Here is a 25355-nt window from a genome sequence, read left to right as displayed (position 1 = left end):
ATCCACTCATGCATTCTCATACATAGTTATGTCGGATGGAAGAAAAGAGGACCCCGATGGGGCCCCCGGCATGTTCCCTTCTCACCCCACTATGTCGGCGGTGTTGTTAAGGTTGAGGTACCCATTGCGGGTACGGAGGCTGGAGCCACATGCCGTCTCCTTCACCATCCCTTATGCGGCTCTGGGAGAAGTGGGATCCTGAGCGGTCATCCATTTGCTGGGACCGTGCTCCATCCGCAGCCCCTTGTGGAACCTGCCGGACCGGAGCCTCTTCAACCCCAGGGACCGGGCCCTGCAACTTGAAGGTACTCTGTGTCCCCATGGGGGGACTGTACAGGGAGCGCACCTTCTTCCCAGAAGCCGCGGTAGTTGTAAAACTGAGGAGCCCGGCGGACTTCCGCGCCGACCGTGCCTGCTTGTCGGGCGCGGTCTCAAATTTAGTCCCCGACTTCGCCGCGGCCTAGTCGCGAAAATCCTGCCCCCGGGCCTGCCTGTCAGGGGTAAGGGCGGGATTACCGACATGACGTCGGATGTGAGGGCTGGAGCATCCTGCATGTCTCCCTCCCCCCTCATTGACCACTGTGGGGACCCCAGATTCCCGCTCTTTGCTGGCGCCGCCCTCGGCCCCACTCCTCCCCTGAGAGCTCCGGCGGCCATTTTTTGGCATTCTGCCGGTGGATGCTTCTCAGTGACACAGCTGTGCAGCTCCGGGGGATCCACGACAGGGAATCTGGAGGACACACTCCGCTCGTTAGCGGTCGGTAAGCCACACCGGTCACCCGAATAGATAGATATAGATATAGATATATATAGATAGATAGATAGATATAGATATATATAGATAGATTATATATATATATATATCTCTCATATATATATCTCTCTCATATATATATATATATATATATATATATATATATATATATATATATATATATATATATATATATATATATATATATATATATATATATATATATATATCTCTATATCTCTCTGAGAGAGATATAGAGATATATATATATATATATATAATTTAGATAGAGATAGAGATATATAGATATATATTAGATATATATATCTGTTTGCTCATGCTGTATACCCTTTTCCCATATACCCTCAGTTGTCACTCTCCTAGGAGACAACAGCATGTCGTCCACAAGGAGCAAAGCTACTAAGGCACAGGTTTTTTTTGCGGCCTGTATCTTGTGGGGCTATGTTGCCTGTGGGATCCACCTACCCTCACTGTGAGCAATGCTCGACTCCTGCCTCCTTGCTCAGCCGGCGCCTCGGGCACTTGTGGGCCCCTCGGCTCATGTAGATCCCCCTGCTCCCCCTGAGCAGGCTGCAGGGACAGAGTCACCGATGTTGGCCTCTTTCGCTGAGAAACTGTCACTTTCTCAATCCATTGCACAGTCTATGGACAAATGGTCATCTAAGCTCCTTGAGGCATTGCAGTCCAGACCGGGCCCTTCACAGGCCCCGGCCCCTGTTAGCTTGTCTCCTCCAGGCCCCTCTCGGTCCGCGCCGCAGCGCGCTCCCAGGTTAGCCCCTAGGTCTCAGGCGGAGGACTCCTGCCCGGACCGCAGTCCCAGACCGGCTAAGCGGCCTCGCTGGGACTCTTCCCCGGCCTCCTCACGCTGCCCTGGATCCCAGCTTGAGGACTCTCAGGAAGACGAGGCGGACGTGGGAGCTCAGGGCTCTGGCCCTGACTTCGCCCTTAACCTTGATACACCTGAGGGGGACGCCTTAGTAAATGATCTTATCTCGTCCATCAACCAGGTGTTGGATCTCTCACCCCCGCCTCCTCCTGTAGAAGAGTCGGCTTCTCAGCAGGAGAAACACCAATTTCGGTTCCCCAAACGTACGCGCAATACGTTTTTTGATCACTCTAACTTCAGGGATGCTGTCCAGAAGCCCAGAGCGGTCCCGGACAAGCGCTTTGCTAAACGGCACACTGACACGCGTTATCCCTTTCCATCTGAAGTCGTTAAGGGCTGGGCGCACTCTCCCAAGGTAGATCCTCCAGTCTCCAGATTGGCTGCTAGGTCCGTTGTGTCTGTTGCCGATGGCTCATCCCTGAAGGATGCCACTGACAGACAGAGCTCTTGGTGAAGTCCATCTATGAGGCCACGGGCGCGTCTTTCGCCCCGGCCTTTGCGGCTGTGTGGGCTCTCCAAGCAATCTCGGCTTGTCTGACTGAGATTAATGCTGTCACACGGAATTCTGCTCCGCATGTTTCTTCTTTGACCTCTCAGGCATCAGCCTTTTCGTCCTACGCCATGAACGCCGTCCTGGACTCCACTAGCCGTACGGCTGTAGCATCTGCTAACTCCGTGGCAGTCCGCAGGGCCATGTGGCTGCGCGAATGGAAAGCAGACTCTGCTTCCAAAAGGTTCTTAACTGGTTTGCCTTTTTCTGGCGACCGTTTATTTGGCGAACGATTGGATGAGATTATTAAGGAATCCAAGGGAAAGGACTCCTCCTTACCCCAGTCCAAACCTAAGAGACGCGCTCTCCGTGTTTTTTTTTAAAAGCGTCTAGCCAGGCTTCCGCAGGTCCGCACGTTCCTGCAGGGGGTCTGCCACATGGTCCCACCTTACAAACGTCCGTTGGAACCCTGGGATCTTAACAGGGTCCTGACGGCTCTTCAAAAACCACCTTTTGAGCCGCTGCGGGATGTCTCTCTCTCACGTCTTTCGCAGAAGGTGGCCTTCCTGGTGGCAGTCACATCACTTCGGAGAGTGTCTGAGCTTGCAGCGCTGTCATGCAAAGCCCCCTTCCTGGTTTTTCACCAGGATAAGGTGGTTCTGCGTCCTGTCCCGGAATTTCTCCCTAAGGTGGTATCCCCTTTTCATCTAAATCAGGATATCTCCTTGCCTTCCTTTTGCCCTAATCCAATTCACCAGTGTGAAAAGGATTTGCACTCTTTGGATCTAGTGAGAGCACTCCGGTTCCACTTGTCTCGCACGGCGCCCCTGCGCCGTTCAGATGCGCTCTTTGTCCTTGTCGCTGGCCAGCGTAAGGGCTCTCAGGCCTCCAAGTCAACCTTGGCTCGGTGGATCAAGGAACCGATTCTCGAGGCCTACCGTTCTTCCGGGCTTCCGCTCCCTTCAGGGCTGAAAGCCCATTCTACCAGAGCCGTAGGTGCGTCCTGGGCATTGCGGCACCGGGCGACGGCTCAGCAGGTGTGTCAGGCAGCTACGTGGTCTAGTCTGCACACTTTCACGAAACACTATCAAGTGCATACCTATGCTTCGGCAGACGCCAGTCTAGGTAGGCGAGTCCTTCAGGCGGCGGTTGCCCACCTGTAAGAGGGGGCCGTTTTCGGCTCTCTTTATTGAGGTATTCTTTTACCCACCCAGGGACTGCTCTTGAACGTCCCAATTGTCTGGGTCTCCCAATGGAGCGACAAGAAAAAGGGAATTTTGTTTACTTACCGTAAATTCCTTTTCTTCTAGCTCCTATTGGGAGACCCAGCACCCGCCCCTGTGCCCTTTGGGCTGGTTGTTCTTTTGTGTATACATGTTGTTCATGTTGAATTGTTCTTTATGGTTCATGGTCTTCAGTTCTCCGAACATCCTTCGGATTGAATTTACCTTAGACCAATTTATAAGTTTTCTCCTTCCTGCTTTTGCACCAAAACTGAGGAGCCCGTGGTCCACGGGAGGGTGTATAGGCAGAGGGGAGGGGTTACACTTTTTAAAGTGTAATATTTTGTGTGGCCTCCAGAGGCAGAAGCTATACACCCGATTGTCTGGGTCTCCCAATAGGAGCTAGAAGAAAAGGAATTTACGGTAAGTAAACAAAATTCCCTTTTTTTATGCTCTTAACCCAGAGAGTTATGTCACACAAAATAGTTAATAAATAACATTTCCCACTTGTCTACTTTACATCAGCGCAATTTCTGAAACAAAATTTCTTCGGCGCTCCATTGGGAGACCCAGACGATTGGGTGTATAGCACTGCCTCCGGAGGCCACACAAAGCATTACACTAAAAAGTGTAAGGCCCCTCCCCTTCTGGCTATACACCCCCCGTGGGATCACGGGCTGCTCAGTTTTTCAAGCTTTGTGCGAAGGAGGTCAGACATCCACGCATAGCTCCACTGTTTAGTCAGCAGTAGCTGCTGACTATATCGGATGGAAGAAAAGAGGGCCCATACTAGGGCCCCCAGCATGCTCCCTTCTCACCCCATTCCTATTGGCGGTGTTTGTTAAGGTTGAGGTACCCATTGTGGGTACGGAGGCTGGAGCCCACATGCTGCTTTCCTTCCCCATCCCCCTGAGGGGCTCTGAGGAAGTGGGATCTTACCGGCCCCCAAGCCCTGAGGCCGGGCTCCATCCACAGACCCGTAGAACCTGCTGGATACGGAGCTGGGTACCGTTCAGGGACAAGGCCCTGCAACATTCAGGTACTCTGTGTCCCCGTATGGACAGGCCGCGCACACTCCAGCCTTGCTGGGTGTGCTAGTGCGCCGGGGACAGCGCTGCGCGCTGGGGTTACAGTCACTGCAGTTTCTCTGAGGGACTTTATGTATTGGGGACTACCGCGCTGGCCGCCCCTGGAGCGGCGGCGCAGCTGAGACTTGTGGTGCGCCGGGGACTTAGCGCCGACCGTGCTTTTACGACGGCGGCGCTTATAAATCTAGTCCCCGGCTTTTGCGGCCTAGCTCCGCTTCGTTCCCGCCCCCACCCTGTCAATCAGGGCAAGGGAGAGACGCTGTACGATAGTCAGCGCCGAGGGCTGGAGTCTTATTTACATACTCCAGCCCTCTCACTGAGCACAGTGGGACGCAGGTTTCCCGCACTTTGTCTGCACACGCCCAGGGCCCGCCCCTCTCCACAGGACGCCGGTAGCCATTCCTACATGCAGTCTGGCTGGAGAACGGACACAGGCTCTGGGAGACCCAGACAAGGGATTTCTGGCGACCACACACCCGCGTTAAGCGGGCGGTAAGCAGCACATTAGTGCTGGCCCCACTAGTGCCACAGTGTTATATTTGGGTATTTTTTTCTCTATACCATATATATATATATTGCACTGTACGGTCGCTTCTTGGCTGTATACCCTATATTGCTCTGAGGAGACGACAACATGTCATCCGCAAAACGCAAGGGTGCCAAGACACAGGCTGTATACGCTGCTTGTGCCGCTTGTGGGGCTGATCTACCGGCAGGTTCCAAGGACCCCCATTGTGTGCAATGTTCAGTCCCTGTGCCACTTCGTCAGCCGGAGCCTATGGTGGTAGTGGCCCAGGCAGAGTCACCGGTGAACCCTGTCCCGGTGACGGGGACAGAGTTTGCAGTTTTTGCTGACAAGATGTCTGTCACTATGACAAAAATCCTAGAGACCTTGCAGTCCAGGCCGGTCACTCAGACCATGGACACTGCTGCGTCAATGTTCCCCGGTCCCCCTCAGTTGGAGTTAATCCGTGCTTCAAGGGGGTCCCAGGCATCTCAGGCTGAAGGCTCTGACTCAGATGACAGTCCCAGGCAGCCTAAGCGAGCTCGCTGGGAAAGACCCTCCACGTCATCACGCGGATCAGGGTCTCAGCGAGAAGAGTCTCTGCATGATGAGACAGAGGAAGGTGATCAGGAGTCTAATCCTGAGACCGCTCTCAATCTGGATACTCCTGATGGTGACGCCATGGTAAATGACCTTATAGCGGCCATCAATAGACTGTTGGATATTTCTCCCCCAGCCCCTTCAGCAGAAGAGGCAGCTGCACAGCAGGAGAAGTTCCATTTCAGGTATCCCAAGCGTAAACTGAGTACTTTTCTGGACCACGCTGACTTCAGAGAATCAGTCCAGAAACACCATGCTTATCCAGACAAGCGTTTCTCCAAACGTCTTAAGGATACACGTTATCCCTTCCCTCCTGACGTGGTCAAACGCTGGACCCAGTGTCCAAAGGTGGATCCCCCAATCTCCAGGCTTGCGGCTAGATCCATAGTTGCAGTGGAGGATGGGGCTTCCCTTAAAGATGCCAATGACAGACAGATGGACCTTTGGTTGAAATCTGTCTATGAAGCTATCGGCGCGTCGTTTGCTCCAGCATTCGCGGCCGTGTGGGCACTCCAAGCCATTTCAGCTGGTCTGGCACAGGTGGACTCTATCATACGTCCAGCAGTGCCGCAAGTGGAGTCCTTAATTTCGCAAATGTCTGCGTTTGCGACCTATGCTATCAACGCTGTCCTGGACTCTACGAGCCGTACCTCAATGGCGTCTGCCAACTCGGTGGTTTTGCGCAGAGCCTTGTGGTTAAAAGAATGGAAAGCGGATTCTGCTTCCAAAAAATGTTTAACCAGCTTGCCACTATCTGTAGACAGACTGTTTGGTGAGCAATTGGCTGAAATCATTAAACAGTCCAAGGGTAAAGACTCCTCCTTACCCCAGCCCAGATCAAGCAAACCTCAACAAAGGAGGTGGCAGTCGAAGTTTCGGTCCTTTCGAGGCTCCGGCAAGGCCCAATTCTCCTCGTCCAAAGGGACTCAGAAGGAGCAAAGGGGCTCAGATTCCTGGCGGGCTCACTCACGCCCCAAGAAAGCAACCGGAGGAACCGCTTCCAAGGCGGCTGCCTCATGACTTTCGGCCTCCTCCCTCCGCATCCTCGGTCGGTGGCAGGCTCTCCCGCTTTTGCGACATTTGGCTGCCACAGGTCAAGGACCGGTGGGTAACAGACATTTTGTCTCACGGGTACAGGATAGAGTTCAGTTCTCGTCCTCCGCCTCGGTTCTTCAGAACTTCCCCAGATCCCGACCGAGCAGATGCTCTTCTGCAGGCGGTGGGCTCACTAAGAGCAGAAGGAGTGGTGATCCCTGTTCCTCCTCAGGAACAAGGGCAAGGTTTTTACTCCAATCTCTTCGTGGTTCCAAAAAAGGACGGCTCGTTCCGTCCTGTTCTGGACCTAAAGCTGCTCAACAAGCATGTGAACGCCAGGCGGTTCCGGATGGAATCCCTCCGCTCCGTCATTGCCTCAATGTCTCAAGGAGATTTCCTTGCATCAATAGACATCAAAGATGCGTATCTCCACGTGCCGATTGCTACAGAGCACCAACGTTTTCTACGTTTTGTGATAAGAGACGAACATCTCCAGTTCGTAGCTCTGCCATTTGGTCTGGCGACAGCCCCACGGGTTTTCACCAAGGTCATGGCGGCAGTGGTAGCAGTCTTGCACTCCCAGGGACACTCGGTGATCCCTTACTTGGACGATCTACTTGTCAAAGCACCCTCTCAAGAGGCATGCCAACACAGCCTGAATGTTGCGCTGGAGACTCTCCAGACTTTCGGGTGGATCATCAACTTTTCAAAGTCAAATCTGTCACCGACTCAATCACTAACGTACCTTGGCATGGAGTTTCATACTCTTTCAGCGGTAGTGAAACTTCCGCTGGACAAGCAGCGGTCACTACAGACAGGGGTACAGTCTCTCCTTCATGGTCAGTCGCACTCCTTAAGGCGCCTCATGCACTTCCTAGGGAAGATGGTGGCAGCAATGGAGGCAGTCCCGTTTGCACAGTTTCATCTGCGCCCACTTCAATGGGACATTCTCCGCCAATGGGACGGGAAGTCAACTTCCCTGGACAGGAAAGTCTCCCTTTCCCAGACGGCCAAGGACTCTCTGCAATGGTGGCTTCTTCCCACCTCATTATCGCAGGGAAGATCATTCCTACCCCCATCCTGGGCAGTGGTCACGACAGACGCGAGTCTGTCAGGGTGGGGAGCAGTTTTTCTCCACCACAGGGCTCAAGGGACGTGGACTCAGCAGGAGTCCACCCTTCAGATCAATGTTCTGGAAATCAGGGCAGTGTATCTTGCCCTACTAGCCTTCCAGCAGTGGCTGGAAGGAAAGCAGATCCGAATTCAGTCGGACAACTCCACAGCGGTGGCATACATCAACCACCAAGGAGGGACACGCAGTCGGCAAGCCTTCCAGGAAGTCCGGCGGATTCTGTTGTGGGTGGAGGACAGAGCATCCACCATATCAGCGGTTCACATCCCGGGCGTAGAAAACTGGGAAGAAGACTTCCTCAGTCGCCAGGGCATGGACGCAGGGGAATGGTCCCTTCACCCGGACGTGTTTCAGGAGATCTGTCGCCGCTGGGGAATGCCGGACGTAGACCTAATGGCGTCTCGGCACAACAACAAGGTCCCAACCTTCATGGCGCGGTCTCGCGATCAAAGAGCTCTAGCGGCAGACGCCTTAGTGCAAGATTGGTCGCAGTTCCAGCTACCCTATGTGTTTCCCCCTCTGGCACTCTTGCCCAGAGTGCTACGCAAGATCAGATCCGATTGCCGCCGCGCCATCCTCGTCACCCCAGACTGGCCGAGGAGGTCGTGGTACCCGGACCTGTGGCATCTCACGGTCGGCGAACCGTGGGCGCTACCAGACCGGCCAGACTTACTGTCACAAGGGCCGTTTTTCCACCTGAATTCTGCGGCCCTGAACCTGACTGTGTGGCCATTGAGTCCTGGATCCTAGCGTCTTCAGGATTGTCTCAAGGGGTCGTTGCCACCATGAGACAAGCTAGGAAACCCACGTCTGCTAAGATCTATCACAGGACGTGGAAGATTTTCTTATCCTGGTGCTCTGCACAAGGAGTATCCCCCTGGCCATTCGCGTTACCTACTTTTCTTTCCTTCCTGCAATCTGGGTTGGAAAAGGGCTTGTCGCTCGGCTCCCTTAAAGGGCAAGTCTCGGCACTATCCGTGTTTTTTCCAGAAGCGTCTAGCACGACTTTCTCAGGTGCGCACGTTCCTGCAGGGGGTTTGTCATATCGTCCCTCCGTACAGGCGGCCGTTAGATCCATGGGATCTAAACAGGGTACTAGTTGCTCTCCAGAAGCCGCCCTTCGAGCCTCTGAGGGATGTTTCACTTTCTCGTCTCTCACAGAAAGTGGCCTTTCTAGTGGCGGTCACGTCTCTTCGGAGAGTGTCTGAGCTAGCAGCGCTGTCATCCAAGGCTCCCTTCCTGGTGTTCCACCAGGACAAGGTAGTGCTGCGCCCCATTCAGGAGTTTCTCCCGAAGGTGGTATCCTCTTTTCATCTTAATCAGGATATCTCCTTGCCTTCCTTTTGTCCTCATCCAGTTCTTCGGTATGAAAAGGATTTACATTTGTTAGATCTGGTGAGAGCACTCAGAATCTACATTTCCCGCACGGCGCCCCTGCGCCGCTCGGATGCACTCTTTGTCCTTGTCGCTGGTAAGCGCAAAGGGTCGCAGGCTTCCAAAGCCACCCTGGCTCGATGGATCAAAGAACCAATTCTTGAAGCCTACCGTTCTGCTGGGCTTCCGGTTCCATCAGGGCTGAAGGCCCATTCTACCAGAGCCATGGGTGCGTCCTGGGCATTACGACACCAGGCTACGGCTCAACAGGTGTGCCAGGCAGCTACCTGGTCCAGTCTGCACACTTTCACCAAACATTATCAGGTGCATACCTATGCTTCGGCGGACGCCAGCCTAGGTAGAAGAGTCCTGCAGGCGGCAGTTACCTCCCCGTAGGGGAAGGCTGTCTTTGCAGCTCTAACATGAGGTATTTCTTTACCCACCCAGGGACTGCTTTTGGACGTCCCAATCGTCTGGGTCTCCCAATGGAGCGCCGAAGAAGAAGGGAATTTTGTTACTTACCGTAAATTCCTTTTCTTCTAGCTCCTATTGGGAGACCCAGCACCCGCTCTGTTGTCCTTCGGGATTGTTGGTTTTTTTCGGGTACACATGTTGTTCATGTTGAACGGTTTTCAGTTCTCCGATGTTACTTCGGAGTGAATTTGTTTAAACGAGTTATTGGCTTTCCTCCTTCTTGCTTTAGCACTAAAACTGAGCAGCCCGTGATCCCACTGGGGGTGTATAGCCAGAAGGGGAGGGGCCTTACACTTTTTAGTGTAATACTTTGTGTGGCCTCCGGAGGCAGTGCTATACACCCAATCGTCTGGGTCTCCCAATAGGAGCTAGAAGAAAAGGAATTTACGGTAAGTAACAAAATTCCCTTCTTTTTGGGGTTAGGAAGTTAGAAGGGTTCAGAGCAAGGCTCGGAAGGGAAGGAGCGCCATATGACTGCACAATTGGTTGGAATCATTAGCGGACGCTATGTCGCATTTGGAAAGCCCCTAAGGTGCCTAAACAGTGGACGTCCCCCACAATTGACCCCATTCTGGAAACAAGACACCTCAAGGCTTTTATCTAGGTGTATAGTGAGCATTTTGAATCCACGAGCACTTCACAGAATTTGATAAGCTTAGGTTGCCATATTGAACATTTTCATTTTTTTCACAAAAATGTTTATTTAGCATCAAATTTCTCACTTTTTCAAGAGGCAACAACAAAACCTGGATCCCTCAGGTTGTTATCCAATTTCTTGTGAGCGCAGGGATACCTCATATGTGGCAAAAAATCTGTTTGGATAAATGGGAGGGCTTGGAATTGAAGGAGCACCATTTGAATTTTGGAAAAGTTGAAATAAATTGCGCACACCATGTCACATTAGCAGGGCCCCTTAGTTACCTATAAATCAGAAACCCCCCACAAGTGACCCCATTTTGGAAACTGGACCCCTCAAGGATTTTATTCAGGAGTATAGTAAGCATTTTGATTCCACAGGTACTTCACAAAAATGTTGCTGTAGCAACAATATTCTCACTGTTAGGCTATGTGGCCATGATCCAGCGACACGGCGTCTAGTACCCAGTGTCAGCCTTCCTGCAGAGATGTGAGTGTTGTCCACTGGAGAACACAGCTGCCCATGCCCACGATTTGGGTTCAGGCTGCTGTGGACTTTAGCTTTATTCTACCTGTAGAGAACACTCTTGTCTCCGCAGCATAAATTGACATGCTGAGGCTCAGTAAGCTGCACCGCAGGTCGGTTTATGCTGCGGAGAAGAGAAGCACAGTGGGCACGGGATTTCTAAAAATCCTTCCACTGTGCTTCTACTGCACAACGCAGCGCTATGGATGCAGGGAAAACACTCTGCGCCCAAAACGCTGCAAACCCCGATTGTGGGCACACAGCCTAAAATGCTACAGTGGATGAATGGATAGATGTCAAACCAATATAACATCCCACCCCCTGCATATTCTAAGCTGGCGCCCTTCAGTGACTTTCATGTGGCACTAAAGGGTGCCTAGCCTTGTATTTAGCCCAAAAACAAAAAAAAATAATTAAAATAAATGACGAGGGGTCTGCCCTATTTTTGATAGCCAGCTAGGGTAAAGCAGACAGCTGTAGCCTGCAAACCACAGCTGACAGCTTCACCTTGGCTGGTGATCAATTTGGAGGGCTCCCCAAGCTGTTTTTTTAAAATTTTTTATAATAATTAAAAAACAAACTAACGTGGGGTCCCCCCAAATTAGATCACCAGCCAAGGTGAACCTGACAGCTGGGGTCTGGTATTCTCAGGGTGGGAAGAGCCATGGTTATTGGACTCTTCCCAGCCCTAAAAATAGCAGGCCGCAGCTGCCCCAGAAGTGGCGCATCCATTAGATGCGCCAATCCTGGCGCTTCGCCCCAACTCATCCCGTTGCCCTGGTGCGGTGGCAAACGGGGTAATAAATGGGGTTGACACCAGATGTGTAATGTCACCTGGCATCAAGCCCAGCAATTAGTGATGTCACAGCGTCTATTTGATACCAGACATAACTAATTGACAGTAATAAAAAAAAAAAATTGACAACAAAAAAAATGTATTTAAAAAAACACTCCCCAACCATCCCTCTTTCACGAATTTATTGAAAAGAAAAAAAAATCTCCTGTAAGCCATTTTGGAAGTCCCACGATCTTCTAGAATATGGGGGGCACGTTCAGGAAACGTGTCCCCCATTTTCTAGGAGAGAGAATTGTAGAAACGGGTATCTGCACCGCGTCAAGGATCACAAATCAGGATATCCGATTAATGTAGCTTTATTGCATCATAGGTCTACGCGTTTCAGGAGCTCTGCCCCCTTCCAACCATCAAGTATTTTGGCTCCCTATTCTGGCTTCCACTCTGTGAGCCAGAATACTTGATGGTTGGAAGGGGGCAGAGCTCCTGAAACGCGTAGACCTATGATGCAATAAAGCTACATTAATCTGATATCCTGATTTGTGATCCTTGGCGCGGTGCAGATACCCGTTTCTACAATTCTCTCTGTTATCAGCCTTTGGGTTGCCGCTGCCTTGATCCAGTTCTACGTGCAAATATAGTAGTTGTGGCTTGCACAACTACAGTTGGTGAGTATTATTGCTCCCCATTCCCTTGCCCTGTGCCTATAAGGGCAAGACCCTATTGCGCTTTCTTTTCCACAGCCTTCCATTTAATCCATTTTCTAGGAGTGCAGACCTTCCATTTGAGGAGAGTGGGTGCAAAGAATCTGCACCCACTCTCCCCGGGTCACAGCTGCAGAGAGCGAGCAGCAGCTAGCGTCTCTGAGTCAGATACAGGAAGATGACAGCCGCGCTCTGCAGTGTGACCGGCATCTGCTGTGATGGAGGAGGGGGCGCGGGGGATCAGCGCTCCCGACAGGTACGGGGGACACCGGGAGACACTGGGGGGGGGGGGAATAGGGGGTGACCTGGCAGGGCCTGGGGAGGAGTTTTCTGTCGCATGTGTGATGGAACATGCGACAGAAGTCAAAGGAAATGGGTAAATGCGGGCGGTGTGCTGCGCCATTTTGAGCAGGGGGTTGGAGGTCGGGGGGGGGGGCACTTCGGTGACCCCGGGGGACCCGGAGGGGACCGGGGGAGGAGATTTATCTCCCAGCTGACATGTTTGATCATGCCAGATGGGAGATAAATCATTTTTTACCGGCGCTGTCATTTACTATAACATGATCATCGGTATACGGTGTATACCGGTCATCAGGTGAGCGGGGACTGGAAAAACCGGCCCGAATCATGATCTCCAGGGTCTGAGCTACCCCCGGTAGCAGAAAGCCCGGTGATTTTCTGACGCTGGGGGGCGCTATTTACCTTTTTCTGACCGCCGTTTATAGACGGCAGATCAGGATAAGGACCTGATTCTGCTGCCGTTTATCTCCGTAAGGCTGTCGTAATGGGGTTAATAAGGCAATTCTGCAAGGAAGTGAGTGTTCTGTGGACTAATAAAATGGGATTACTTGTTTCTGTAAATGGTATATTGCAAAACTTTATGATGTGGTGACTGTTTGTGTGTGTGTGTGTGTCTTATGTATAAAGACTACAATTTCCAGCAAGCACAATATCTGAGGCTTGGGTTTGCTGCTAGAGATTTGTTCATTGACATGTACTTGGAGGTTTTCTAGCTGCACAGTGTATGCCGAGCTAACAACATAGTGGTAATATATGAATATGGTAACAAGCTAGTGTATTACCAATCCTACAATGTGTATGTTGGTGTAACCACTGTATAAGCCGTTCTATCCTTTTCTTGTGCAGATGCAGGCTCTGTAGGATTGAACGGTGGTGTCCAGACTTCTGGTCTGCTTCCAGACTCCATGCATCATCCAGGGATGAACACTCAGAGGTACATTCACACGTGGCTTCATTGCAATATTTGGTTCTTAATAAATCTAGTAGGAGATGTCTCCATTACTTAGTTTGTACTATTGATGAGCGAGCACTTCCATGCTCAGGTACTCTGCACTCGTAACGAGCAGCCAAAGGGGATCAACTCATTTAAGTCAATGGTGAGCTCAAGCATTTTTCCAGAAGATTTTATTATAACCAATATACGAGTCGAGCCCGTCCACGTACCGAGCACCAGAGCATGGTAGTGCACGCCCATCACTAGTTTCTACCTTTTTGTTCTACTCAATTTTGATATTTTGTGGGTCAAGTGTATGAAGCCCGCCTGTTCTCTTGGATGGTAGAGTTTCAATCTTCAGATGTAAATATGATTTAGAATTGCTTTTAATCTGCATTTTCTATATAATTTTGGAATTACAGAATTGTACTTGTGATGTGAAAATTATAATAATTCAGTGACTCTATCCACTTGTAGTGTAATGATGGGTGATGGCCATGTTTCCAATTTGGGATCTATGCCTACCGCAGCTCCACCATCTAGCACAGCAATACGAAAACCCTGGCATGAAGATATTACACAAGACTTAAGGAATCATCTAGTCCACAAACTGTAAGTACTAGTATACAGAAGGTAGCCAAAGATTAGGTGTTATGTAGTATATTATTGTTTATTGACAGAGCTGTGTGCAGGCGTATTTTCTACGGGGCGAGCTGACTGTTTTATTTATACCAATTTGTCATTTTGGTCACTTTTTATTGCGGTTTTTTAGGGCTTGTGTGCTAACTGAAAAACCTTTCGGCGTTTTGATTTTTTTTTTCTCTGTAAAACGTTCACTGGATGGGTAAATTTATTGAATATTCTATTATAAGTCTTACGGACATATCATACAAAATATGCTTTACTGTTTTAATTGCATTATTTTTAATGGGCGTGAATCAAGTTTTTATACGTTATATAAAATGTAATATTTTTTTCTCTGACGCCTCATTGGAGGACACAGGACCATGGGTGTTATGCTGCCTATCCATAGGAGGACACTAAGTAGATGCAAAAGCATTTCTCCTCCTCTGCAGTATACACCCCCTGGCCGGGCCAGGCAACCTCAGTTTTAGCTTAGTGTCTGTAGGAGGCACATCTTTCAAGGTTTTGTTATTTTTTGAGGGCGACTGTTTCCTTTTGGGACCGATCTCCCAATACCATCAACGGGCGGGAACGCGGTGTGCTGCCTCCATGTACCCCCTCCTGCGACGCTGGATCCTGGGCTGCATCTCGCTGGACGACGGGTCCCACAGACACAGATTTTCCAGAGCCCAGGCCAGAAGCACAATTCCTCAGCCCCTCTTTGCAGGCTCTGAGTTGAACATTGCACTGTGTGACCGGACAGCAGGCTGACTCTGCTATTCCCACTGCCTGGGCTGAGGCAGTGTTTAAGGTGAGATCCCCCCTGACTGGTTTCCCAGACAAAGGGAGAAAAGAAGTGAAGTCTCTTGCTGATTGCAAGGAGGAGAGCCCCAGGGATCCTGAACACAGTGTTAATTTTTTCTCTAGCTTGCTGGCTGGAGGAGGGGGGAGGAGGAGGGGGGAGGAGGAGGGGGGGGGGGGGGGGGAGTCCCTCGCTGTTTGCAGAGAATCCTGCACAGATAATTTACCGGTGGCGGGGGGGAGGGCCCAGAGCTCAGGAACTCACACTGTTTATTTGCTCTGTTTATTTGCTCTAGCTGCGTGCTCTGATTGCAGGAAAGCCGGCAGAGATTATCCTCCGGTGACAAGCTGTGTGCTGACTGGAGGGAGATGTCACTGAAGCTCCCTTCCCGCCGTTTTTTGCTACCGACAGCAGGGGGGGCACACTGACTTATTGTTGCTAAGCCCCGCCCCCGCGGCCGCGATAAGCCCCCCCCCCCCCCCCCGGAAAGCGTGCGAAGATCTCCACAGAGCTTACTCCTTCCTGAGGACGCAGGGCCATCGGCTGATTCTGGTGAGGTACTTGCTTCACTTGTAGCTCTGCTGACCATTCCTCCCCCTCCTGGCATACTCCTATTAGGAACATGCAGAATTCTAAGGGCACTAACAGCGCTAAGGCTCACATAGTCTACTATTCAGCCGGCACTGCCTGCCACGCTGAGCTACCACGTAAATACACCTCTTCTCTCTGTGGTTCCTGTGCCCCTATAGCCCCCCCAAGACCCTCCCCGCCACCACCGCCGCAACAGTCAGCCCAGAGCCTAGGGCTCCCAGCCCACCGGAATGGGCACAGTTTCTGTCCCAATCCATGGAAAAACTGTCAGAGCCTGGTGCTGGCTATGCAATGTCGTCCTTCACACCCTTCTGGGTCCCTGGACGGAATGCAGCCTGAGGATACCCCCATGGAGGATCCTTCTGAGGTAATCCGGGCACATGCTTCACCGGTTGCAGGGATCAGGAAAATAGCACACGGCCGGGTGTCTCCAGCACTCTCTCATGGCTCCCATGGCTCTCCCTCGTGAGCACACAGGGCAGGCTCTCCCACACGCTCCACGGCTTCTGAAGAGCTGAAGGAGGGAGAATGCTGTTTGTACCAGGATGATTCCTTGGTTTCATCCTCCCCAGATGATCAAACTGCAATAGACTCCCTTACAGCAGCAATCAACCAAACTCTGCATGTGGAAGATCCCCCATCCACTACCACTGACCATGCGGTCTCCTATAAAAAAGGGCAAGGAAACCCCAAAAGGTTTTCGCTGATCACCCAGAGTTTCAGGATATCCTCACAAAGCAAAGGGAGAAGCCTGACAGGCGCTTCGGTAACCGAAAACTCATGGACCCCCCCCCCGGTCTCCCGCCTTACCACAAAGACGCTCCTGTCTTTACCCGATGGTCCCTCCATCAAGGACCCGACAGACAGGTGGAGCACCTCGCCCGCTCTGCTTTTGAGGCTGCGGGTTCCTCCCACTTGCCCTCCTTTGCCTCTGTGTGGGTCGCAAAGGCGATCTCTGTCTGGGCAGAATTCCTTAACACTTCGCTTGAGGAATCCCAGTTCACTCATACCTTCACAGAGGTAACAGCTCAAATTGCCGCTGCGGCGGAGTACCTCATGCAGGCCTCCATGGACTCTGCTACCTGCGCAGCGGTTTCCACCTCAAATACCATAGCCATCCGTAGAGCTCTCTGGCTCCGACAATGGCGAGTGGACTCTGCCTCCAAGAAGTCTCTCACGGGCCTTCCCTTTTTTTCCAGACCGATTGTTTGGCGAACGTCTGGACAAGCTCATTTCTGACGCCACGGGAGGAAAGAGTACCTCCCTCCCCCAGCTGAAATCCAGGACGACCTTCACCAGACGTCCACAGTCCTCGTTCCGCTGCTTTCAGAACTCATTTGGTTGGTCGACATCCCGTGCTGTCCCCGCCACCAGCCGCGGACTATGCAGGGACCGACCTTCTCGGCTCTCCCCGAAACCCACTTCGTCATGGCAGCCTAGACCGAAACAGTCCAGGACTAGGGAGACTCGGCCACGACGTTTTTCCCCCTCACGACTCCTTCGGCGCCCCGGAAGAGACACTCATTGTAGGAGGTCGACTGCGGCCTTTTCAACACATCTGGGCTGCCGCCACAGACGACAAATGGGTGCGAGACATTGTGTCTTCCGGTTACCACATAGAATTTCGGACCCGACCCCCGAGTCGGTTCTTTCTCTCAAACCCCCAAAGATTCGGAAATGACGCAAAGCTGGACGCAAACGCAGACGCCTGAGAGGTTAAGGACACCACCTGCGGAGTAGAGGCAATTGTCTGGGTCTCCCAATTGGAGCTAGAAGAAAAGGAATTTACGGTAAGTAAACAAAATTCCCTTCTTCTCAGCAATCCACTCGCTCCAAACAGCAGGAGTGATAATACCTGTCCCAGACGACGAGAAGTTCGGGAGTTTTTATTCCAACCTCTTTGTGGTCCCCAAAAAGGATGGGTCAGTTCGACCCATCCTGGACCTCAAACACCTAAACAAACATGTGCACGTACGGAGATTCAGAATGGAGTCCCTAAGGTCCATTATTGCATCCATGGTCGAAGGGGCATTCCTCGCCTCCATTGACATCAAGGAGGCGTACCTGCACATACCCATCGCCCCAGATCACCAAAAGTTCCTCCGCTTCGCAGTTCAGGACTCCCACTTTCAATTCGTAGCTCTACCCTTCGGCCTTGCCACTGCACCAAGGGTCTTCACCAAAGTCATGGCGGCCGCCATGAGCGTCCTTCCGGCCAGGGGAGTAGTCGTTCTTCCTTACTTGGACGACCTCCTCATCAAGGCCCCCTCCTTCCGCGACTGCTCAACCAGTGTACAGATCACTGTGGACACACTATCCCGCTTAGGGTGGCTAGTGAATCTGGTGAAATCATCCCCGATCCCATCACGATCCATCACCTTCCTGAGCATGTCCCTGGACACCCGTCGTGTCTTGATCCTTCTCCCTCAGGACAAGGCGGTCGCTCTTCAACGAGCAGTACGCTGCCTTCTACGTCCTCCGTCTCTCTCCATTCGATTCAGCATGAAAGTGCTCGGCAGGATGGTGGCGGCTATGGAAGCAGTACCCTTTGCTCAACTGCACCTCCGCCCACTGCAGCTAGCCCTTCTGGCGGCCTGGGACAAGAGCCCCTTCTCCCTGGACAGACATCTTCACCTGACGCCTTCAGTCAGGTACGCACTCCGCTGGTGGCTTCGGTCCTCATCCCTATCGAAGGGGAGATCTTTTCTCCCAGTGAACTTGGCTGGTCCTGACCACGGACGCCAGCCTCCTAGGCTGGGGAGCAGTGTACCAGCACCAAACTGCTCAAGGACGTTGGACGCCCCAGGAGTCTTTCCTACCCATCAACATCCTGGAACTCCACGCACTCTTCCTCGCGCTCAGGGCGTTCTGCCCTCTGCTAGCGGGTCGTCTGATTGGAGTCCAATCGGACAATGCAACAGCTGTAGCCTATATCAATCGGCAGGGGGGCACCCGCAGCAAAGTGGCTTATCTCGAGGCCCACAAGATCTTCAGCTGGGCCGAATCGACGGGATCAGTGATATCAGCGGTACACATACCGGGGGTAGAGAACTGGGCAGTACACTTTCTAAGTCACCAAGGCCTGGCCGCCGGAGAATGGTCTCTCCACCCACATGTGTTTCTACACATCTGCACTTGCTGGGGCACACCAGACGTGGACCTAATGGCCTCAAGGTTGAATGCAAAGGTACCAGTGTTCATAGCCAGGTCACACGACCCGCAGTCCATCGGCGTGGATGCTCTAGTCTGCTCCTGGCACCACTTCCGCCTGCTTTACATATTTCCACCTCTACCCCTGCTGCCGCTGGTAATCAGGAAGATCAAGGCAGAGGGAGTACCAAATAAGGTACTGAGAGAACCAAGGCCCAACAGGGCAACAGGGTGGGTGCTGTGTCCCCCAATGAGGCGTCAGAGAAAAACGGATTTTTGTGTACTCACCGTAAAATCGTTTTCTCTTAGCCATCATTGACGGACACAGCACCCACCCTGTTGCCCTGTTCGGCCTTGGTTCTCTCAGTACCTTATTTGGTTATGACTCTTCTTTTCTCATGTTCCTCTGAGAAGTTTTTACTGTTTTTTTTCGTCCTATTGCTTGTGTACTAAAACTGAGGCTGCCTGGCCCGGCCAGGGGGTGTATACTGCAGAGGAGGAGCTATGCTTTTGCATCTTAGTGTCCTCCTATGGATAGGCAGCATAACACCCATGGTTCTGTGTCCCCCAATGATGGCTAAGAGAAAACTATTTTACGGTGAGTACACAAAAATCCGTTTTCTTTGTCGCTCCATTGGGAGACCCAGACAATTGGGTGTATAGCTTCTGCCTCCGGAGGCCACACAAAGTATTACACTTTAAAAAGTGTAACCCCTCCCCTCTGCCTATACACCCTCCCGTGGACCACAGGCTCCTCAGTTTTATGCTTTGTGTGGAAGGAGGCACACATCCACTCATGCATTCTCATACATAGTTATGTCGGATGGAAGAAAAGAGGACCCCGATGGGGCCCCCGGCATGTTCCCTTCTCACCCCACTATGTCGGCGGTGTTGTTAAGGTTGAGGTACCCATTGCGGGTACGCAGGCTGGAGCCACATGCCGTCTCCTTCACCATCCCTTATGCGGCTCTGGGAGAAGTGGGATCCTGAGCGGTCATCCATTTGCTGGGACCGTGCTCCATCTGCAGCCCCTGGTGGAACCTGCCGGATCGGAGCCTCTTCATCCCCAGGGACCGGGCCCTGCAACCTAAAGGTACTCTGTGTCCCCATGGGGGACTGTACAGGGAGCGCACCTTCTTCCCGGAAGCCGCGGTAGTTGAAAAACTGAGGAGCCCGGCGGACTTCCGCGCCGACCATGCCTGCTTGTCGGGCGCGGCCTCAAATTTAGTCCCCGGCTTCGCCGCGGCCTAGTCGCGAAAATCCCACCCCCGGGCCTGCCTGTCAGGGGTAAGGGCGGGATTACCGACATGACGTCGAATGTGAGGGCTGGAGCATCCTGCATGTCTCCCTCCCCTCTCACTGACCACTGTGGGGACCCCAGATTCTCGCTCTTTGCTGGCGCCGCCCTCGGCCCCACTCCTCCCCTGAGAGCTCCGGCGGCCATTTTCTGTCATTCTGCCGGTGGACGCTTCTCAGTGAACACAGCTCTGCAGCTCCGGGGGATCCACGACAGGGAATCTGGAGGACACACTCCGCTCGTTAGCGGTCGGTAAGCCACACCGGTCACCCGGTGCTGGTCCCCCTAGGGTTAGGGTGCCGGAATAGCTCTATCTATCTATCTATCTATCTATCTATCTATCTATCTATCTATCTATCTATCTATCTATCTATCTATCTATCTATCTATATATATATATATATATATATATATATATATATATATAATAATATATCTGTTCAGTCAGGCTGTATACCCTTTTCCCATATACCCTCAGTGGTCACTCTCCTAGGAGACAACAGCATGTCGTCCACAAGGAGCAAAGCTACTAAGGCACAGGTTTTTTTCGCGGCCTGTACCTCTTGTGGGGCTATGTTGCCTGCGGGATCCACCTACCCTCACTGTGAGCAATGCTCGACTCCTGCCTCGCTTGCTCAGCCGGAGCCTCGGGCACTGGTGGGCCCCTCGGCTCATGTAGACTCCCCCTGAGCAGACTGCAGGGACAGTCACCGGTGTTGGCCTCTTTTGCTGAGAAACTCTGTCACTTTCTCAATCCATTGCACAGTCTATGGACAAGTGGTCTTCTAAGCTCCTTGAGACATTGCAGTCCAGACCGGACCCTTCACAGGCCCCGGCCCCTGTTAGCTTGTCTCCTCCAGGGCCCTCTCTGTCCGCGCCGCAGCGTGCTCCCAGGTTAGCCCCTAGGTCTCAGGCGGAGGACTCCTGCCCGGACCGCAGTCCCAGACCGGCTAAGCGGTCTCGCTGGGACTTTTCCCCAACTTTTTCACGCTGCTCGGGATCCCAGCTTGAGGACTCTCAGGAAGACTAGGCGGACGGGGGAGCTCAGGGCTCTGACCCTGACTTCGCCCTTAACCTTGATACACCTGAGGGGGGACGCCTTAGTAAATGATCTTATCTCGTCCATCAACCAGGTGTTGGATCTCTCACCACCGCCTCCTCCTGTAGAAGAGTCGGCTTCTCAGCAGGAGAAACACCAATTTCGGTTCCCCAAACGTACGCGCAATACGTTTTTTGATCACTCTAACTTCAGGGATGCTGTCCAGAAGCCCAGAGCGGTTCCGGACAAGCGCTTTGCTAAACGGCACACTGACACGCGTTATCCCTTTCCACCTGAAGTCGTTAAGGGCTGGGCTCAGAGACCTCAGCAGAGAAAAATCCAATCGAAGTTTCGGTCCTTTCGTCCCTCCGCCAAGCCCCAATCCTCTTCGTCCAACAGGCCGGAGAAAGGCCAGAGGAACTCCTATGCGTGGCGGTCCAAGTCACGCCCCCAATAGGCCGCAGGAGGCACTGCCTCCAAGACGGCCTCCTCATGACTCTCTGCCTCCCCTAGCCGCATCCTCGGTCGGTGGCAGGATCTCCCGCTTTGGCGACGCCTGGTGGCCACATGTTCAAGACCGATGGGTGAGAGACATTCTGTCTCATGGTTACAGGATAGAGTTCAGCTCTCGTCCTGCGGCTCGTTTCTTCAGAACCTCTCTGCCACCTGCACAGGCCGACGCACTTTTTCAGGCGCTGGACGCTCTAAAGATCGAAGGAGTTGTGATTCCCGTTCCCCTTCAGGAACGTGGTCGCGGATCTTACTCTAACTTGTTCGTGGTGCCAAAAAAGGACGGGTCATTCCGTCCCGTTCTAGACCTCAAGCTACTCAACAGACATGTGAGAACCAGACGGTTTCGGATGGAATCTCTCCGCTCGGTCATCGCCTCGATGTCACAAGGAGACTTCCTAGCATCGATCGACATCAAGGATGCTTATCTCCATGTGCCGATCGCACCCGAACATCAACGTTTCCTGCGTTTCGCTATCGGAGACGAACACCTCCAGTTCGTGGCATTGCCTTTCGGCCTGGCGACAGCCCCACGGGTTTTCACCAAAGTCATGGCATCCGTCGTGGCGGTCCTGCACTCTCAGGGCCACTCGGTGATCCCCTACTTAGACGATCTCCTAGTCAGGGCCCCTTCTCGGGTGGCGTGTCAACAAAGCCTTACCGTCGCTGTGGCGACTCTCCAGCAGTTCGGGTGGATCATCAATTTCCCGAAATCCAAGTTGACACCGACCCAATCACTGACTTACCTCGGGATGGAGTTTTATACCCAGCCAGCGTTAGTCAAGCTACCGCGGGACAAACAGCTTTCTCTGCAGGCGGGGGTGCAATCACTTCTTCGGAGTCAGTCACACCCCTTAAGGCACCTCATGCACTTCCTGGGGAAGATGGTGGCAGCTATGGAGGCAGTGCCATTCGCGCAATTCCATCTACGGCCACTCCAATGGGACATTCTTCGCAAATGGGACAAGAGTGCGGCTTCCCTCGACAAGAACATCTCTTTCCCTTGCAACCAAAACATCACTTCAGTGGTGGCTCCTACCCACATCTGTCTCGGGGAAAATCTTTCCTACCCCCACCCTGGGCTGTGGTCACCACGGACGCGAGCCTGTCAGGTTGGGGAGCGGTTTTTCTCCACCACAGGGCTCAAGGAACCTGGACTCCGATAGAATCGTCCCTTCAGATCAATATCCTGGAAATAAGGGCAGTATTTCTAGCCCTATTGGCTTTCCATCGGTGGCTGGAAGGCAGGCAGATCCGTATCCAGTCGGACAACGCCACTGCCGTCGCCTACATCAACCACCAAGGTGGCACTCGCAGTCGTCAAGCCTTCCAGGAAGTCCGGCGGATTCTGCAGTGGGTGGAAGCCACAAGCTCCACCATCTCCGCTGTTCACATCCCGGGCGTAGAAAACTGGTAAGCAGATTTTCTCAGTCGTCCGGGCATGGACGCGGGGGAATGGTCTCTGCACCCAGACGTGTTTCGAGAGATCTGCCGCCGCTGGGGAACTCCGGACGTCGACCTCATGGCGTCACGGCACAACAACAAGCTCCCGGCCTTCATGGCACGGTCTCAGGATCACAGAGCTCTGGCGGCGGACGCGTTAGTCCAGGATTGGTCGCAGTTTCGACTGCCGTATGTGTTTCCCCCTCTGGCATTGCTGCCCAGAGTACTATGCAAGATCAGGTCCGACTGCCGTCGCGCCATTCTCGTCGCCCCAGACTGGCCGAGGCGGTCGTGGTATCCGGATCTGTGGCATCTCACGGTGGGTCAACCGTGGGCACTTCTAGACCGCCCAGACTTGCTGTCACAAGGCCCGTTTTTCCATCTGAATTCTGTGGCCCTCAACCTGACTGTGTGGCCATTGAGTCCTGGCTCCTAGCGTCTTCAGGGTTATCTCAGGATGTCATTGCCACCATGAGACAAGCCAGGAAGCCAACGTCCGCCAAGATCTATTACAGGTCTTGGCAAATCTTCCTATCCTGGTGCGCAGATAACTGTTTTCCTCCATGGCCGTTTGCCTTACCCACTTTTCTTTCATTCCTGCAATCTGTAATAGACAAGGGTTTGTCCCTCGGCTCTATCAAGGGCCAAGTGTCGGCGCTCTGTGTTTTTTCAAAAGCGTCTAGCCAGGCTTCCGCAGGTCCGCACGTTCCTGCAGGGGGTCTGCCACATGGTCCCACCTTACAAACGTCCGTTGGAACCCTGGGATCTTAACAGGGTCCTGACGGCTCTTCAAAAACCACCTTTCGAGCCGCTGCGGGAGGTCTCTCTCTCACGTCTTTCGCAGAAGGTGGCCTTCCTGGTGGCAGTCACATCACTTCGGAGAGTGTCTGAGCTTGCAGCGCTGTCATGCAAAGCCCCCTTCCTGGTTTTTCACCAGGATAAGGTGGTTCTGCGTCCTGTCCCGGAATTTCTCCCTAAGGTGGTATCCCCTTTTCATCTAAATTAGGATATCTCCTTGCCTTCGTTTTGCCCTAATCCAATTCACCAGTGTGAAAAGGATTTGCACTCTTTGGATCTAGTGAGAGCGCTCCGGTTCTACGTGTCTTGCACGGCGCCTCTGCGCCGTTCAGATGCGCTCTTTGTCCTTGTCGCTGGCCAGCGTAAGGGCTCTCAGGCCTCCAAGTCCTGGGCATTGCGGCACCGGGCTACGGCTCAGCAGGTGTGTCAGGCAGCTACGTGGTTTAGCCTTTACACTCTCACGAAACACTATCAAGTGCATACCTATGCTTCGGCAGACGCCAGTCTAGGTAGGCGAGTCCTTCAGGCGGCGGTTGCCCACCTGTAAGAGGTGGCCGTTTTCGGCTCTTTAGATTGAGGTATTCTTTTACCCACCCAGGGACTGCTCTTGGACGTCCCAATTGTCTGGGTCTCCCAATGGAGCGACAAAGAAAAAGGGAATTTTGTTTACCGTAAATTCCTTTTTCTTCATCGTTCCTTATGGGAGACCCAGACCATGGGTGTATAGCTTCTGCCTCCGGAGGACACACAAAGTACTACACTAAAAGTGTAGCTCCTCCCTCCGAGCATATACACTCCCCGGATGACAAATCCAACCAGTTCAATGCTTTGTGTTCAGGAGGTCACACACACACACATGCATCCTCTGATTTTTGATATTTTGATTTCAAAGATTTGGAAGAAAAGCGGGTCCAATCTGGACTCCCGGCATGTCCCTTCTCACCCCACTGTGTCGGCGGTGCTGTTAAGGTTGATTTTACAAGGCTGGAGCCTTCACATGCCGCGCTCCTTCACCATCCTCTGAGGCTCTGGCTTGAAGTGGGAGCCATCACGTTTCTCACTGCTTTGCAGGAGATCGGTCTCCATCCGCAGCCCTTTTCAGGATCCTGCCGGATGGAGCGCTCACCTCCCAGGGACCTGGCACCTGCGTCTCACAAGCTAAGTACTGAGACGTTATTACCACACAGTGGTCTTTCCAGGGGTCCCTTGTACTTTATATGTTGGGGAGAGTGTGTTTTATAACTGTTAACATTTCCGGCCGGTTCTCCAGTTTTCACTGAAGAACCGCGCCGATGGTGCCTGCACGCTGGCCGCATGTTTAAATCTAGGCCCCGGCTTCGCCTGAGGCCTAGTTTCGATTCTCTACCCCTGCATGTCAGCCAGTGCAGAGGGACGGTGTGGCTCCGCCCAGCGGCTGTTCAGCACAGGGAACGGACACTCTTCACTGAGGAAGGATTCCCTCCCCTGTATACCTCATTTGCCCTCCAGATCCTGCTCTGAGTAGGCCCCGCCCCCTCTCCTCGCTCCGGCGCCATTTTCTCAGCGTTCTCAATGTCTGCATTAACCACATTGTGACAAATGGAGGCCTGGGCTGGGGGATCTGGAGGGCACAGAGATGTCCCTATG

At 52.7% G+C, this 25355-nt stretch overlaps 1 protein-coding gene across 4 annotated transcripts in view; it reads left to right on the top strand.

Annotated features, from left to right (window-relative positions):
• The window catches only part of EP300 (EP300 lysine acetyltransferase), a 508128-nt gene that overhangs the window by 81774 nt on the left and 400999 nt on the right, over window positions 1-25355 (top strand). For all 4 annotated transcript variants that reach the window (XM_075321927.1, XM_075321925.1, XM_075321926.1 and 1 more), the window contains exons 7-8: window positions 13388-13475; window positions 13953-14087. In XM_075321927.1, coding sequence (XP_075178042.1) covers window positions 13388-13475; window positions 13953-14087 — 223 coding nt within the window. The remainder of the gene's footprint in view (window positions 1-13387; window positions 13476-13952; window positions 14088-25355) is intronic.

Source organism: Anomaloglossus baeobatrachus, chromosome 8 (genome assembly GCF_048569485.1).
Source record: "Anomaloglossus baeobatrachus isolate aAnoBae1 chromosome 8, aAnoBae1.hap1, whole genome shotgun sequence".
Taxonomy (NCBI): Eukaryota; Metazoa; Chordata; class Amphibia; order Anura; family Aromobatidae; genus Anomaloglossus; species Anomaloglossus baeobatrachus.
The sequence above is the reverse complement of the archived record's forward strand: the minus strand, read 5'-3'. Positions and strand labels throughout refer to the sequence as shown.